General features: G+C 35.0%; 5 protein-coding genes across 5 annotated transcripts in view; 1 reads left to right on the forward strand and 4 right to left on the reverse strand.

Annotated features, from left to right (window-relative positions):
- The window catches only part of LOC100635275 (uncharacterized), a 26,526-nt gene extending 23,297 nt beyond the window's left edge, over window positions 1-3,229 (reverse strand). Inside the window, exons 1-14 of the mRNA XM_019998085.1 lie at window positions 3,080-3,229; window positions 2,894-3,026; window positions 2,678-2,842; window positions 2,244-2,606; window positions 2,020-2,181; window positions 1,743-1,907; window positions 1,476-1,655; window positions 1,215-1,376; window positions 984-1,154; window positions 750-923; window positions 512-694; window positions 292-462; window positions 77-247; window positions 3-29 (exon numbers count right to left, since the gene is read on the reverse strand). Coding sequence (XP_019853644.1) covers window positions 3-29; window positions 77-247; window positions 292-462; window positions 512-694; window positions 750-923; window positions 984-1,154; window positions 1,215-1,376; window positions 1,476-1,655; window positions 1,743-1,907; window positions 2,020-2,181; window positions 2,244-2,606; window positions 2,678-2,842; window positions 2,894-3,026; window positions 3,080-3,166 — 2,314 coding nt within the window. The 5' untranslated portion in view covers window positions 3,167-3,229. The remainder of the gene's footprint in view (window positions 1-2; window positions 30-76; window positions 248-291; window positions 463-511; window positions 695-749; window positions 924-983; window positions 1,155-1,214; window positions 1,377-1,475; window positions 1,656-1,742; window positions 1,908-2,019; window positions 2,182-2,243; window positions 2,607-2,677; window positions 2,843-2,893; window positions 3,027-3,079) is intronic.
- Window positions 3,230-3,278: 49 nt separating this feature from the next.
- On the reverse strand, window positions 3,279-4,376 carry LOC100635400 (ubiquitin-fold modifier-conjugating enzyme 1-like). The gene is made up of 6 exons (XM_003387523.3): window positions 4,235-4,376; window positions 4,109-4,176; window positions 3,973-4,036; window positions 3,718-3,794; window positions 3,554-3,644; window positions 3,279-3,454 (listed from the first exon to the last, which is right to left on the reverse strand). The coding sequence occupies exons 1-6, from the start codon at window positions 4,355-4,357 to the stop codon at window positions 3,368-3,370; spliced, it is 510 nt and encodes a 169-aa protein (XP_003387571.1). The 5' UTR covers window positions 4,358-4,376; the 3' UTR covers window positions 3,279-3,367.
- Window positions 4,371-6,304, reverse strand: LOC100633641 (selenoprotein S-like). The gene is made up of 7 exons (XM_003387510.2): window positions 6,277-6,304; window positions 6,107-6,227; window positions 5,915-6,052; window positions 5,059-5,165; window positions 4,929-5,003; window positions 4,783-4,876; window positions 4,371-4,717 (listed from the first exon to the last, which is right to left on the reverse strand). Exons 1-7 carry the CDS (start codon window positions 6,277-6,279, stop codon window positions 4,701-4,703), a joined length of 555 nt encoding a protein of 184 aa, XP_003387558.1. The 5' UTR covers window positions 6,280-6,304; the 3' UTR covers window positions 4,371-4,700.
- A 116-nt stretch (window positions 6,305-6,420) lies between these two features.
- On the forward strand, window positions 6,421-8,974 carry LOC109582985 (uncharacterized). The gene is made up of 5 exons (XM_019998101.1): window positions 6,421-6,545; window positions 6,601-6,683; window positions 6,851-7,076; window positions 7,852-8,196; window positions 8,245-8,974. Exons 1-5 carry the CDS (start codon window positions 6,485-6,487, stop codon window positions 8,934-8,936), a joined length of 1,407 nt encoding a protein of 468 aa, XP_019853660.1. The 5' UTR covers window positions 6,421-6,484; the 3' UTR covers window positions 8,937-8,974.
- Window positions 8,975-9,595: 621 nt separating this feature from the next.
- Window positions 9,596-16,021, reverse strand: LOC109582989 (uncharacterized serine-rich protein C11G7.01-like). The gene is made up of 12 exons (XM_019998106.1): window positions 15,975-16,021; window positions 15,335-15,679; window positions 15,020-15,283; window positions 14,903-14,970; window positions 14,662-14,857; window positions 14,443-14,526; window positions 14,333-14,395; window positions 14,167-14,286; window positions 14,087-14,107; window positions 13,935-13,977; window positions 13,612-13,891; window positions 9,596-10,010 (listed from the first exon to the last, which is right to left on the reverse strand). The coding sequence occupies exons 2-12, from the start codon at window positions 15,501-15,503 to the stop codon at window positions 9,897-9,899; spliced, it is 1,422 nt and encodes a 473-aa protein (XP_019853665.1). The 5' UTR covers window positions 15,504-15,679; window positions 15,975-16,021; the 3' UTR covers window positions 9,596-9,896.
- Between the last annotated feature and the right edge of the window lie 1,027 nt (window positions 16,022-17,048).

A 17,048-nucleotide genomic window follows, 5' to 3' on the forward strand; every position in this document is an offset into this window, starting at 1 on the left:
ACTCCATAGCCCAACTGAACTCATTGCACCTTTAAAAGAAAAAGAATTTTATAATATTTTTACAATATTTAATTACCATATGGAGAGTAACCAGCTTGACTGCATACAACTCGTGCAAGGTTATTATCGACGACTGAGTTCTCACGCCCACACACTTTGTTCCAAGTCCCATTGACACAAACCCTCACTGTTGAATAACGCTTCGAGAGTCCGTGATACAGCTGTACACTTCCATGCACACAAAGAGCTAAAAATAGTTTTTAAAACTGATGAATTATTTTTAAAACTTACGATCACATTTCACCCCAACTTCATGATACCTATTACAGCCAGTGTAATAGTAAGGGAACCTGTTAATCCTACATGAGGTAAAGTTAGTGTGATAGCTCTGACAATCTAAATTATAAATGTGCATTGGCCTTTCTCCAGGACCATAGTGAGAATTCTTATAATTTTCAGCACCTGAAAAAATAATTTTAAAATCATAAAACATACACAAACTCTAGCTCACCATATTTTTGGTGTCCTAGTGTCTTGCATACAATGTTAGCTTCAATTGCTGTCCAACTACTGTCACATATTGAGCCCCATACTCCATTATAACATACCTCAACTCTACCTTCATTCACACTGGGCCCATCAGCCAATCTCAATGCTCCATTACTACAATCACTATCTCTTACATCTGTGGTTACTATGGACAAACACACATACTATCAATAATGTGAGGTTTGTCATTGATTCCCTACATTGTTGGCATATAACTGAAGCATCATGATAGCCAGTGCAGATCCTCAATAGCTCCGCTTTATTCCCATTCATCGGACAGTTCCAAATAGAGCCCTCTTGTCCGGTACAATTTAAATCATAAATGAGATGATCCCAATTACCCTCTAAGTATAACCCTCTCAAAGCTGATGCACCTAAACCATACATGTACATAATATTATTAATAATAGTAATGGTCTTCATTTGTTACCTACCATAAGGAGAATATCCTAACATTCTACACACTACACTAGCATCATCATCATCCCAGTACTGATCACAGACAGTTCCCCACGTATTATTAATACATATCTGGACTCTACCATATCTCCTGTAGTAACTGCCATCCTCACTGTACAGACGAAGAGTCCCATTCTCACATGATGCTAATATAATTTAATGAAATCAAAGCATATTCACTTGTTAGCACATTATTAATGTATTACCTTCACATTTGACTCCAGCTTGGGACCCAGTGCAAGTGAGGGCAGTATATGAATCATAAGGACACTTGATGAGTCGAGACTCACGACCAGAGCATGACACATCAGAGAGAAATGCAGGAACTGTTGCTTTACCAAACTCTGATAACACATAAGCGACTGACCCTATACAGTATAATGAATGAACAAAATTATGCATTCATATCTTTTAATAACAACAAAATGTATAATAATTAAATAAAATAATGTTTATATTTTGAATACCTAGTTCCATGTGTCCTAGTTGTCTACACACTACTCTAGTATCGAATGCTCCCCAGCCTGGACTGCATACTCCTCCCCAGCCATTGTTAATACATACTTCTATCCTTCCCTCGTACCTTGTGGTACCAGCTACCAACCTAATGTCACCTTCGGTACAAGAAGCACGAGGGAAAGAGCTACCTAGGGGAATAATTGGAACTTTGAAATGCATAAGAAAATTTACAAAATACAGCATAAATAGAATTACTATTTGTACTAGTCTTGTACCTTGACAACTGACAGCTGCATCATGATCAGGGGAGCAAGTGTACGTCTCAACGAGTAAATTCTGTGAACAGTTCCTCAGGTTGTCCTCAGCTCCAGTACAATTGATATCAATAATGTGATGGGGCCATTCCCTCTCAAAATAATAATTATGCAAGACAATGGCTCCTGTGTTCAGGAAGAAAAGACAAAACAAATTCAATTTAGTACAATGACATTTACAAATGTAATAGTACAACAATATGATTCACTATGTACAACATCAATTGATTATATTTACCATAAGGCGAATAGCCCATTTGTTTGCAAAGCACACTAGCATCAGTGTTGTCCCAAAAGTCACTGCAGATGGTCCCCCATGTTCCCTCATGACACAACTCGATACGACCTGAAGCTGCAGAAGCACCATCTTTCAACCTGATCTCACCTTCTTCACAAGGAGCTAAGCAAATATTGATATAATGATTATATAAATAAATATACTAATAGTTGAAGGATGCCAACCTTGACATATTAGTCCTACATCATAGTAATGGTTGGTACAGTAGTATTGAGTGAAGAAGTATTGTTGAGCACATAATGTCAGGTTGGCCTCCAATCCATTGCAGTTCAAGAATCCCATTAATATAGGACCAGAGCCTCTTGAAAAACCAATCCCCTCAACAAGATCGTAACTTGCAGCAAATTTCATTCCACCAACTTGACTACATACAATTCTTGCTTCTTCCTTTCCCCAACCGTTACCATAGCCACAGACAGTTCCCCAGGCTTTATTGACACACACTTCAACTCTTCCTTCATAATAAGTGGAACCACCAATCAGTCGTACCTCACCATCAGTACAATTAGACTCAGGAATATTAGCAGCTGCATAATAATGAAAGAAGAATAATGCAATAAAGAGAGAGAGAGGGTGGAAGTTGTAATGTTTTTCACACCTTGGCAATACACATTGGCATATCTTGTATTGTATTCACAGGTATGGTTTACGAGGCCGTTGTATGGACAGTCAAGTATGCTTGTTTCTGATCCAGTGCAATTCAAATCAGTGATATACTTAGACACAGAGGAGCTCTGATAGGAAGCAACTGGCCCAATAGCACCTATTCATAATTAGAGCATTGTAATTACAAATAATTATTAAAAAATTGTACCATAAGGAGAGAATCCAAGCTGTCTGCAGACTACAGTAGCATCTTGATTGTCCCAGAAATCAGTGCAAATTGAGTGCCAGTAACCATCAAGACAAACTTGAACAACACCATAATATTGAGAATGATATCTAGTCTGAAAATATCATCATTATTAGCAGAGGAGATTGTAAAATGGCTTCAGCTTACTGTTAAATGCACTCTCCCGTGTTGACAGGATTGAGCTGGTGAGAGAAAGATAAAGAAGGAGGCAGCAGTTATGAGGACAAGAGCCATGACTCGAGGGCAACCTCATTGGCTGGCCAGTCCTTTGCTATTGTCGCAAGGCAATCAACACCTCCGCTTTTAGGAAGCCATGGGAAAAAACATGGGTCATCTACACTAAATATTAATTTTATTCATTGGCTGTAATGAAAAGAGTGCAAATAGAAATAATAATAAATTATTTATAATATAAAACAGGCTATTCATTAGCGTTTATTGCTCTGAGTTCGTTTCGTCTTTGTGCTTTACAAAACCTTTTTGGATTAGGTCGGGAATCTCAACAGCAACCCACGGACCTAACTAATGACAAACAAAAAAAAGAGAAAAAAAAAACATAAAAATTGGTATTATAAGAAGAGAGAGAGGGAAGGAGAGAAGGGTGAGAGAATGTATGCTTACTCCTAAAGCAATGGCATGAGCAATACCAAATTTGGGGACATTCCTTGCCCAAAGTGGTTTGAAATGATCCGTCAAACATATCTTTCCACCCCTAGCAGGAGGAAAATGGAAGGAGAGAGTAACAAATGAAAAAATGAATGGTGTCATTATGATCATAAACTAACCTGTACATCTTTGCTGTTTTACCATCAAGTTCAGGTATGGCTATCTCAGGCCCTGTGGCTGGATATGTCACTGGAATCTAATATAAAAGCAAGAGTAGAATTGATACAAAGTCAGCGATATAATTTTAATTTTGATACTTAATTCAATTAAAGTTTCCTGCCCTAACATATTAATCAACATTAACAATATAATGCAATTAAAGTATACACCTATAATACCACACCCTGAAATACTGCATGTGAGTTTATGCTTACGTCAAATTCTAATTCAAACTCATAGGTACGGAGATCTTGAACATGCCAGCATTTACCAAACCATCTAGAAGAGAATGTTATTCAAGAGTAGATTATTTTGCAAAGGATGAGGGTATAAATTTAAATGATCCCATACCTTGTTCCCTCTTTATTCGACTCCAATCTAAACCAGTCTGTACCAGCCTCTTTATTATTACTAATGTACTAGAAAATAACATTATTAAAATATTATTTTAAAATTCCATTGAATTTCAAGGGATACTTTTATGAGTGAGACATATTCCTCCTTGAGTCTCTCAACCCACTTGTCCCCGTCACGGGGTCCGGCTCTTATAGAGAGGAGAGGTATAGCTGCTAGAGTTTTCTTTGTTGCTTCATCAACCATTTTGACAATTAAATTACAAAACCACACCTCCTTAATTGAAAGGAGTGGCTTTTGATCTCATTAATTATTCATTATTATTAATCCATTAATAATAATTATGATGCATGTATAAATAACAGAGAAATCAGAAATGAAGCAATAATTATAAGATAAGGACGACCCTATCCACCTGCATCATCAGACACCTTCCAACTGTGCCCAGTTTTAAGAAGGTATCTTCATTACACTCTCCCAGTAACTGGTAAGGTGCTGCAGGTTGGGATAGAAGTCAAAATGTTCTGTCCTGACTCACACGTTTTGCCATGGCAATGGTTACCATAGCAATAACGTGTGATGCTTAACCTCATCCACCACCTCCAACTATAAAAAATTTTAAAAAATTATGAAAAACATTAAAAAATAGTAAAGCTTTTAAACAAATTAACCTTGTCTCCTACTACTTGGTCTGAAACCTCCTCCCCTTCCCCCTCCTCCTCCAAGCGGAAGGTAATTTGAATCATAACTTTTCTCAGCTTTCTTCTATCATAAATTATACAGCATGTCTCCTCTCTTTCTCTTTGTACAGTCTTACTTTAGTTTTTGATTTTGCTACAACTTTAAACGTCTCCCATTGCTCTATCTTCTCATCTCTTTTCTTGGCTTCTCTCTACAAAAGATAATGTCACATTCTATGTGTTCCTCTCTCTCTCTCTCTTTCTCACTTCTTCTATTTTCTTTGCACGAACAGCTGCATCTTCATCTAGTTTTCTTTGCATCCTCTCACGTGCTTGTAGCATAGCGTCTTGATACTTCTCAGCTTTTACTGGATCTAAATAAGAAATTAGTAGCAGCAAAGATATGTTTATTATCAGTATCAGTATCTTACAGGGTCTTTGGGCAAATTTCGTCAAAAATGACTAGGAGAGAATTCTCCATTTTTATAATTTTTTTCTAATACATATACATGTTTTTACGTTGTATTTCAAGTTTGAGCTGATTCTGATCAAAATTAGATTTTTTATGAATTTTTAAAGTTACTAAAAAATCAGGCCAAAGACCATGGGCTATAGTACAGGGGTTCTGGCCAAATTTCGCCAAAAATGACTAGGAGAGAATTCTCCATTTTTATAATTTTTTCTGATACATATACATGTTCTTATGTTGTATTTCAAGTTTGAGCTGATTTCGATCACAATTGAATTTTTTATAAATTTTTAAAGTTACTCAAAAATCAGGCCAAAGACCATGGGCTATAGTACAGGGGTTCTGGCCAAATTTCGCCAAAAATGACTAGGAGAGAATTCTCCATTTTTATAATTTTTTCTGATACATATACATGTTCTTATGTTGTGTATCAAGTTTGAGCTGATTCCGATCACAATTGAATTTTTTATGATTTTTCAAAGTTACCCCAAAGCCATGTACTGGCACATTGTATTGTAGTGCTTGTCAGCTCATGAAGCTCATGCTATTTAGCTCACTTAGCATGCTTTGGGAGAAACCCTGAGCCCATAATGAGTGTAAATATTTCTAATACTTATGTGTGACAGTGCATATGGCATCCAAATCTGAGCTCACCAAAGTTTCTTTCCTCTTGTCTTTCTTTCTGTTTCCTTTGCCATTCCTGTACACTGGGCCTTAGCTTGTACCACACATAGAGCAGTACTATTAGTCCCAATAGAATGAACCAGCCGTAACGTGAAATGTACCCCCAACCTTAATTAGTAACATCATATTATATAAAAATTAGCAACCTTATTTTCATAATACCATTCAAAAATTGGTCCCAAATCCCAAGGTCGTTATATATCTGGCCTCCAGAGGATACCTTTACGTTTATTGGCTCACTTTCAGAGCTCATTTCTCCAGGATCTGGTCCCAGCTGCTCACCCTATAACGTTAAAATAAAGAATAAGTCAAAACACAAAAAGACAACTCACCATCTTTAAAATTCTAATATTATTTCTATTTGATTAGCATTCGTTATATTAGAGTAATACGGTAAAAAAACAGCAAACGTAATATGACATCATCCATAAATTAATTTGATCAGGAAACTTTATGCAAATACACATGCAAGATCTCTTTCCTGTAGTATCCAGTGATATAGCCCTGCATTGAAGAGCCTCTTTTGTGATATCCCTAAACATGTTGAGCCTCAAACATTTACTACTCTGCTGCAGTATCTTCTGCTGTATTAATGGACAAAGTAAGTGTACAGAGTACAGTGATAATGTATTGTTACTTTATATTTGCCTTTTCAGTAGCCAATCCTTACAGAATAGAAGTGATCAATGTTACAATGAGATCAGGAAACAAGGCAAATGTTGCACTAAAAATCATAAATGTAAGAATAAATATACAATTAAATTCACTTATGCATTGATGATTGTTATAATAATGTATGAAAGTGAGGAATTATTATTTTTTAAATTATATCTTGCATTTATGTATTTATATTAATGACATTAAAAGATAAAATGTGTACATTATAGTAGTTGTTGTTTATTATAGACTAATCCCTCGTTTCAGTCAGAGCCTATCTGGTTAAGACTAACAATCTCTAATCAAACATTCAGCGAGGACTTTCTCAATGTCACAACACTTGGCACATCGATAACATCTTTTACTAAAGTCATAACCAATCTGGAACAAGATCAACAATACACTGTCACACTCTCTGCCATTCAAAGAGACTCCGGCAGACCATTGGAACCAAGAAGAATTACTAATACATTCAGTAAGAGAGATTAATAAATGATAATAAAGTACTAGTATATACAAGCATACGGTAATTGTAAAATATAGAACCATATTATGTAAGAATATAGGTAGTCTGTAATGAAAATAAACAGCAGTTGTAACAAGCCAAGATTACTAAGGTGTATTTGTGTTAAAATAATTAGCGAGAGCATAAATGATACAACAGTTTGACTTATAAGAAGCTATTAATGATCCTAATATGATATGCATGTAGCTATTGCCATCCTGCCAGACACACTTGTATGGTAAAGGTCAGTATCAGTGGGTCTGACATCACCCACAGTGTATCTGTATATAGTGAATGTAACACAAGGACATGTGTGGATAGTCAACATTAACAAGCACTAAGAAAACCAGCAATATCCTTTGTAGTATTGCGATTAGTAGGAGTAGCAAGCTCAGATAACCAGGAAGATTAGCCTTATATGTAAATTGAATCAGTGAGTGCAGTTAGTAAGAAGAGTGCAAAGGCTTTGCTTACACAGCAACGCAACAAAAAGGAACAAGAATCGTTTTTAAATGCACCGTTTTAAAAATAAGTCAGTTTTTGTTCTTATTTTATCACGTTTTCATTTGTTGGATCATTTTTGTTACTAAGTAAACACAGCCTGATAAGTAGCTAGTAAAGAAGTGTGTCAATGAATTACTAATGATGACGATGATTATGAAAATGTGTATTAGTTAGCTCACATTAGAGATCTATCTAATAGTAAAATACATACCGGTATGTCTCCCTCATTTTCTCTTTATAGTGACAACTAATCTTCAGTCAATCAGTATAAATGATAATCCTCAAAACTGTCAAATGACCATATCCTGTCACTTTGCACTGAGTTCTAGCGCTACTGTTTGCAATGTTAATATTGAAAATATGGCCAGTAACACGAGTGACATTGAAGGATTTCTTATATCAAGAGACGGGGAGGAAGAACAAATAGCAAGTAGAGTCCTCTCTGGAATGGAGTATTTCTCACTGGCAAGAGATGAACTGTATGAAGCTGAAGGATACGGAATGAGGAATGAAGTGAGATTGGATAGTTTGGAGACAAGTACAGAGTTTGAGCTAACTGGAAACATAGTAATGGATAGATGTAGAGGTAATGGATTAATAATACAATAATATTTTATTAATTATTTTATTTCAGATGATGGTACACCATCTGATGAAGATAACCTCTTTCTTAAAGTTGGAGTACCAATCATTGTCATTGTTATAGTTGGGATGATACTACTGATAATAGTAATGCTAGTTGTAATACTCATAGCACGAAAGAAACGAGTCGGGAAAGAAAAATGTCCAAGCAAAAAATTAAGTCTTGACAATAGCAATAAAAAAGAGCTGATATTGAACATAGAAAAAAGAGAAGGGAGCGACGAGAGAGAAGGAGAGAGTAATTCACCACAACCCCAGTATGTTGAAGTACTTCCCAAGGATTCAGAATCACCGACCGGGGCAGTGTCACCATCTCCTACTCCAAATCCTCACAGAAAAGAAGAAAAAGATAAAAAAAGAAAGGAAGATGATGAAAATGATGACGATGCTTATGAAAATGTGGAGGATTATCTGACGCCCGTACCTCTTCATAGTACAAATGAGAAAAGAGAAGAGAGTAATGGCATTGTAAAAGGTAATGGTAAAAAGGAGGAAGAGGGGGATCAGAATATGTATGTGAATGTTGGAGCTTCTAATGGGAAAAGAAGAGGAAACGTGAAACCAGTTGCACAGAATATACAGAGAGCGCCAGCGGAGGATTCTTCCTCAAGAGATGACGAGGAGGAGTACATGGAAATGATAGCAAATCCTTCTCATGAGACGAATGAGAGTTTGTACCAGTAATTTTGTTGTGCAGCTAATTTGCAATAATTCCGTCAAATTGTAATAAATATTGTGATTTTAGTGAATTTTTTTATCAGAAAAAAAATTATAAAAATAGAGAGTTTTTGACAGAATTTGGCTGATGACCCAAGGCTATTATTGCAATTTTGGAGCGACTTGAAAAATTCATAAAAAATCCAAATTTGATCAAAATCAGTTCAAACTTGATAACATAAGAACATGTATATCTATCAGAAAAAATTATAAAAATGGAAAATTCTTTCCTAACCATTTTTGACGAAATTTGGCTGATGACCCAAGGCTATTATAGCTTTTGGTCCTTGGCCCGGTTCTGAAGCAACTTCAAAAAATTTATAAAAAAAAAATTTGATTGGAATCAGTTCAAACTTGATAAATAACATAAGAACATGTGTATCTATCAGAAAAAAGTATAAAATTGGAAAATTCTCTCCCAACCATTTTTAATGTGCTATAGCCCAGTCTTTTGGCAGCAATTTTACAAATTCATTTTTTTGGAATCAGTTGAAACATTATTTGATGTTCAATGACTAACTATGTACTAAATTGCAAGTGATTAGTTTAATTTTAATTATATTTTTTAAAAGCCAAGGTATAAGCCTAAAGTATAATTAATAAAAAAGGTACAAAAATATCAATAATTTCTTTTAATGATCAGATAGTCAATCTTCAAAAATGAGGAACAACAACAATAATAATAATAATAATAATAATAATAATAATAATAATAATAATAATAATAATAATAATAAATTAATATAATAAAAATTTAATAACAATAACAAGTTGTAAGTCAATACAACTATTAACTACCAATGAGATATCTTAATATTACATTAATAAAAACAACAAAGCAAAATAACAAAAATCCTTGGCTTGCCTCTACAAACTACAGCATCAAATATTTAATTAATTAATAATATTTCAGTCGAGCAGTTTTTTCTAATTATTATGGACGTCAGAATAAATGACGTTGGCTGGATTACTTCCAGTGACTGGAACACCCTGAGTATTCTTTAGATCAAGATCAGCATATACTGTACCATCACCTCCCTTCTACAATAAAAAACAACAACAACAATAATAATAATAACAATAATGATTATAATTAAGAGGTGTGGTATAATAGAAATGGGCAGAGAATAACAAAAGTGATGGGTGTGGTCATCAATAATTTATCATGAGTGTATTGTATAGAGTGTGTACATTATAAACACAAGGGAAGAGCAGTGTCATTAAATATTTAGTTATACAACACTGACATGTACATGTACGTGTACAAGACCAGCTGCATGATTGTCTGCTACGCCAATTTGCATTTAACACTTGATAATGGAAGTGAAGACAATTTTATAAATTAAATTAACAAATCTAGCCTAGAACACACACACACACACACACACAGTCATGATGTCTGTAGAATCAGTACTGAAACATGTACATGAGCATGTAGGGTTGTAGATAAACATAACTACATGTTTATATAAATGTGTACTTTTGTTGTACACAAATTGAAAGGGAAACAACAACGCCCTGCTTCGTTACACATTGCTTGTTTACTATAAGCTAGTAGGCAGTTCAGTAGTCAGTGTATACCCCAACAGTACACAGTGTATCTTTATTGTATAAACAGAAGACATACATACCCTCTCAGTCAATATTATTCTGCCACTCTCTCTTGTCATTATAGTAAAGACAATACATGGAGTGAGTGGTTAAACAACTCTACACCTCCCGCAAAGTTGGAGACAGACATATTAGACAAAATTATAATTTACTCTCTTCTCTCTCTAGAATATGTAAATTATGTTTATCTAATAAAGTAAACGTGTACATATTTCTCCTGCTTCCTTGCTGGCTTCACATTCCTGCGGACTACAGTGGCCAAAAAAGACAACTCACCTCAAAAGAATATCAATAGGCCCACAACAGCACATGACATGATACTACACTAACATACAGTACAAGCTAACACAGTATACTATTACTATACTGTTAGTATACTGTTACTATTACTACATCGCTACTATACTGTTACTATCTGTACTACTACATACACTTACAGAGTTTACTACACATTTACTACACGTTAATAGATAAGTTGGCAGGTGTACACTTTAGGGAAAACTAACCCACACAGTCCATTGCAGACCATTAGCTAAGTCTATATACACATGCACAAGTACATGTGTACATATTCTATTAAACATGATTTGATATCACATTGTAGGTTGTTATGGTTTAGAAGTAATGCTATCACAAACTGTATACATAATGGAGTCACATGCTGTTTAGAGATGTAGTAATGTTGGCAGGTGCATGCCTAATGAGAATATGTACAAGTTTATATGGGCGGTAGTTAAATTAGTACAGGTGGATTAGGTGACTTAAAACATGATGTGGGTGTCACAACTCCTACTGGGTAAACTACTGCTAACAGACCCACAGTTTAAATCAATGGCTTGATATTGTAAATAAGCCTCTTGTTATCATCAAGAGAATAATGATGGACATACAGCATTACTCTTTTACTAATAAAATTCCTTATACATCATGTTACTGACACTTAGATAATAAGCAACATTATCAGATAAGAATGTACATGTACATGTACTGCTAGTAAATGAGAATTGTCCTGTTGGGCCAGGAGAGACAGAGGGGGAGTGAGTGGCTGTAGTGTGAAAGTGTGTGTGGCCATATTGTCTTGGCAGTTGTAAAGATTGTATAGTAACACATAGCTCCATTAACAATCCTTGTTGCTACATTACATCAATGGTATTCACCCTATACCCTTCCTTTATACAAATACACAGGACTCATGTACATATACACACCATTAATTCAATACACTAACAGCATATTAACCATGAACACACATACATGTACATACATAGTGTTAGGGACATAGTGTTAGGGACATAGTGTTAGGGACATTCTTTCCTATTGTCAACAAGCAGTGATTAAATCAATGTTCAAGTTACTGATAGTGTTGGACAGTAAATAAGGTAGTAGCCCAGTGACTAAAGCATGATAACAACAAGGTACTAATCTTGCAATTATTGAGTTATGATGAACATACATATGTACATATGTAATCTGTGTACATATGTACACGGCTGGAATTAGAGTGCCTTGATAAACAAAGGATTAGTCAAGCATTGAGTGAATGTTTAGAAATGAATGAGGTAGACTCCCCGACACACTTTTAAAATCTAATAAACAGCCATTACAAACAAGGTGTGCATTATAGAGATGGTTTTAGAAATCACACCCTCAAACAATAACACTTTAAAATCACACTTTAAAATCACACTTTAAAACAGGTGGCAAATTCTCCCTCCTTCCCTCTCTCTCTCTTTATCCAATACACCATATAACATCACAGTGACACTCTATACGATGCAATATTCCTAGTGGTGTGATCAGTGTATATTCATGATGATGTAAGTACAATATCATACTATTATTCATGAATAGAGACTATACAAGGCTAGTCTCTATAACAATATAGTATTACATCAATGGCACAGAATAAACTAACTGCCTATACTACATGTACATAACCTCCAGATAATAATGGCTAGAGGTTGGATTGTGGGTCACTAAACTTGGCCTCTATCAATACACACAACATGATAAAATGAATGTCTTCCCTTCCTCTTACAAGAGTACAGCAAGAGTACAAGGGAAGCTACCAGATTGACTCAATTATACTAATAAAGAAATACCTATTATCATTTGAATCATAAATAATACTCTAATACAATTATATAATGGTATACACATGTACATGTACAAGCACAGGGTATGTAACTATACATTGAGTCATGACACAACTTCTTTCTTTCTTTCCTTAATGAATGGCCACTATATATTGATATAGCCATAATAATACAACCACTACAATACAGGAGGGTCACATGTCAATACCGTATAGTGGGATATTTTCGTGGGGTCAAATTTTCGTGATTTGGGGTGGTTGAGATTTTCGTGGGTTAAATTTTCGTGATAACTGTATTATAAGAGCCTCTGGCAAAGCCTGGTGAGCTTTCTCTACCTCTCTCTCGACAGCTTTAATCGTTTTTGAGGGTAAGCCAAGTGTACTTTCATCAATGGAAGCTTTTTTGGAAGCGGCTTGAAGTATTTCTCCATTTCATTGCACGTGGAGCAATATACTGCAACAGGACACGCCTATACCGAATATGTGCTAAATTTTCGTGCATTAAATTTTCGTGAAAGTATCTTGGACACGAAAAACACGAAAATAAGACTCCACGAAAATATCCCGCTATACGGTATAGAGAAGGCAATAGGATAGAACACAACACACAACAAAAGGAAACAGACTCAGATATAAAGTAAACAGTTATCACTATCTCCGCTGGCGCTAGTACATATGTACATGTACATGAAACAGCTGTAACCAAAAAATTACCATATAAGGACATCATGTGATTAGGCTGATACTAAATATATACTAAAAGTGGTATGGGGGCAGGAAGGGTATGCGTTGTAAGGGTTCTGGAAACTATGTAAGTGTATTCATGAGCTTATGGAAGTATGGAATTTATAATTAGAGTAAAAGACATAGAGAAATAATAGAGAGAATAGAAATGAAGACATACAGTACATGAATGTGTATAGAAGACTAACTCACTTTCTCTTTATCAACTTGTGCATACACTGCTTGTTGCTGCTGTGGTTTAGACTTATCCACTTCAGCATATAGATACTCCATATTAGGTGCTTGTGTTCTCTGTATGGTGCTAGGGTCTTGATAGGTAGCCAGCTCAGACTGAGGTTGAGGAGGAGGACGTCTTGTCGATCCTTTGCTTGGCTGTGCATACAATTCCCCAGTGGTTGGTGCTGCCTCTCTTTGAATGTCTTCACTGGACATTGCTTCTTGATATATAGGCTGACCTGTTGCAGGACTACTACTATAATATAAATTAAAATAAAAATTAAAAAGCTCAAAATTACCCATGGTCTTTCTTGTCTACTAATGCAATAGGCTCTGTTGAATCTAAAAGAAGAAATACACTTACCTTAAATACGTTCATTTTAATGTACATAATTTAATGTATGTATTAGTCTAATGGGGCAGCTTAAAGGATCTTATTAAATTGGCCTACCTCTTCTTTGATCGAAATTGGCTATACACAAAAGAGATGGTCTATATATGCTGTACTTTACATAAGTGAGTAGTACTGACCTTGCTCTCCTTTAGATTTACGCCAGACCAGGTAACCAACAACAATGAGTATTAGTATAACAATGATAATCAGTGCTACGCCAACTCCTATACCAATGTACACTGCACTGTCTAATCCACCTGAATTGAAAAATAATAATGACATTAATTAATCATAAACACATACTAGGACTTCTAGTTGGTATAGATGTTGGTGTGGATTGTGTTGAGTTGCTCGTACTTGTAACTACTATATTATAATGTAAATGTTGCAGATAAAGTGAAGTACATGCTTACCAGGTGTACTACTAGTAACAGAAGGTGACATTGTCATACTCATTCGTGTAATAGTAGGAGAAGGAACAGAAGTACTAATGATGCCTGTAGAAGTGAGGGAAGAAGTAGAAATAGTAAGAAATGATATAGTAGTTGAAGACACTTCAGTTGTTGAAGTAGAAATTATCACTAAAGTATATACAAGTATTTACAGCAAAATAATAATTAACAATAACTAACTTATTGTAGCTGATGCAATAGGACCAGTTCCTAATGTATTAACAGCTTCCACTCCAACAGTATACACTGATCCTGCAACAACACTAGACCGTATAATGTATGAAGTGTTAGGAGCTAATATTGTTATACTAGCATCACTTGTAACATTATGATGTAGTGTATAACTTAATACAGGGAGAAACATAAGGGTAGGTGGCTACAAAGATAATATAGGGTCACTGTTTAGTGTTAAATAACTTACTTCATCCCATGATATGTTAATACTGAGACCAGTCTGATTTACCATTAAGTCACTCACAAATTCAGGGACTGTTCATAAAATATCTAAGAATAACTGTATTATCATTAATCTACTTACCATTAGCTTCAAATGATTTTTCATCCATAGGGTTCATATATCTACCCCCAGTATCAACAGCTACTACACTAATAGAATATTCTGTATCATTAGTTGAAGGTACTGGTAAACTCAGACTAGTATCATTAGTACTGATAGTATAGTCAATACTAGTAACATTAACATTGTAATGAGATACACAAGTACTGTTTGATGGAGACCAGGAGAAGGTAAGAGTATCAGAAGTGAAGTTAGGATCATTAGGAACAGGAGCATCTGGAATACCTTTAGGGGAGAAAGTGAGAGGGGAAGATATACTCGTATAAAATATTCTACCTGCTATTAATATAGGGCAGGTAACTGCTGGATAGCTACCAGTACCACGTGCATCACATTCAACAGTGTAATCATTGATACTTAATGATGGAGTAAACGATATATCAGAGACAATAGGACCAGAACTATCCGTCAGGTTGGCAGTGAAGTCATTCCTGATAATTGACATTGCTGGTAATGGTTGATTTACAGCATATGGAACAACACCAGCAATTGCAAGATTATTATCATCGAATATTGTCCATCTTAAAGTATCAGCTCCACCAGTTGTATTTACACTACACTCATAACTAACTGGCTGAGAGAGACACACTGAACTGGGACAATTAGTGAACTGAGGAGTACCTATACAATTGTATAAATAGGATTTTATCATCATCATCATCATCATTAATATTATTATTAATACTTTACAACTTAAAATGCTACAGAGAAAAGACAGTGAAATTATGGAAAGACAATGAAAGTTGAGGGTACACCAAGCAAAGTTGGGACCGTGGAAATGTAAAAACTATAATTAATGATCAGAGAGAAGGAGGGATAGAGTAAGAGAGGGAGAGAGGAGAGATGAATCAGTGAAGAGTTGAAGTTGATATACATGTAACATCTTTTCAAAAATGAAAAGAGAAGAGAGACTTACCACTAGCAGGTAAAAGTAAACTTGAAAAGCTTAGAAAAACCACTGAAAAAAAGGGCACAGTCAGACTAACACTCGGACTAACAGCCATTATGTAAAGTTCAACCACTAAGCAGCTGTAAATAAATAAAATATTTTAGCTACGACTCACGTGATCTCACCACACGTGACCTTAGATCTGGAATGTAAAATTGCACGCAGTAGTTAGATGAGTAGGATACTAAGGATAAAGATATACCGTCTATCTGGAAATTTTTACTGTGATTTAAATTTTACTGGATTAGAATTTCGCAAAAAAAAAAAATTAGATTACCTATATAAGTCACATGCCACATTCAATAATACATGACACAGTCTTATTTAGTAAAAATTAAGTCACAGCACAATTTTAAACCGCAAAAATTTCCTACCACACTAATTTCCTGATCTACGGTAATAGATCTAGATACACGTCGAACTGCAATGCCTGTTCTGACTGTTCCTCGGACTTTGCCTTCTTTTTCAGTGGTTTTTCTAAGCTTTTCAAGTTTACTTTTACTTGCTAGTGGTAAGTCTCTCTTTTATAGTGTATGTATATATTTATTTCTTATATCTTTTACTAAGTAGGATTATGTCTATTTTTTTAACTATTTTTATGCCAAATTGATTGAATTTTATTAAAATACCTTTATTTTGTCAGTGCTGGAAAGTTATAAAATTAAATAAATAAATATAGGTACTTCTCGGTTCACTAATTGTCCCAGTTCAGTGTGTCTCTCTCAGCCAGTTAGTTATGAGTGTAGTGTAAATACAACTGGTGGAGCTGATACTTTAAGATGGACAATATTCGATGATAATAATCTTGCAATTGCTGGTGTTGTTCCATATGCTGTAAATCAACCATTACCAGCAATGTCAATTATCAGGAATGACTTCACTGCCAACCTGACGGATAGTTCTGGTCCTCTGGTGTCTGATATAATATTTACTCCATCATTAAGTATCAATGATTACACTGTTGAATGTGATGCACGTGGTACTGGTAGCTATTCAGCAGTTACCTGCCCTATATTAATAGCAGGTAGAATATTTTATACG

This window comes from Amphimedon queenslandica, unplaced genomic scaffold (assembly GCF_000090795.2).
Source record: "Amphimedon queenslandica unplaced genomic scaffold, v1.1 AMPQUscaffold_13340, whole genome shotgun sequence".
Taxonomy (NCBI): domain Eukaryota; kingdom Metazoa; phylum Porifera; class Demospongiae; order Haplosclerida; family Niphatidae; genus Amphimedon; species Amphimedon queenslandica.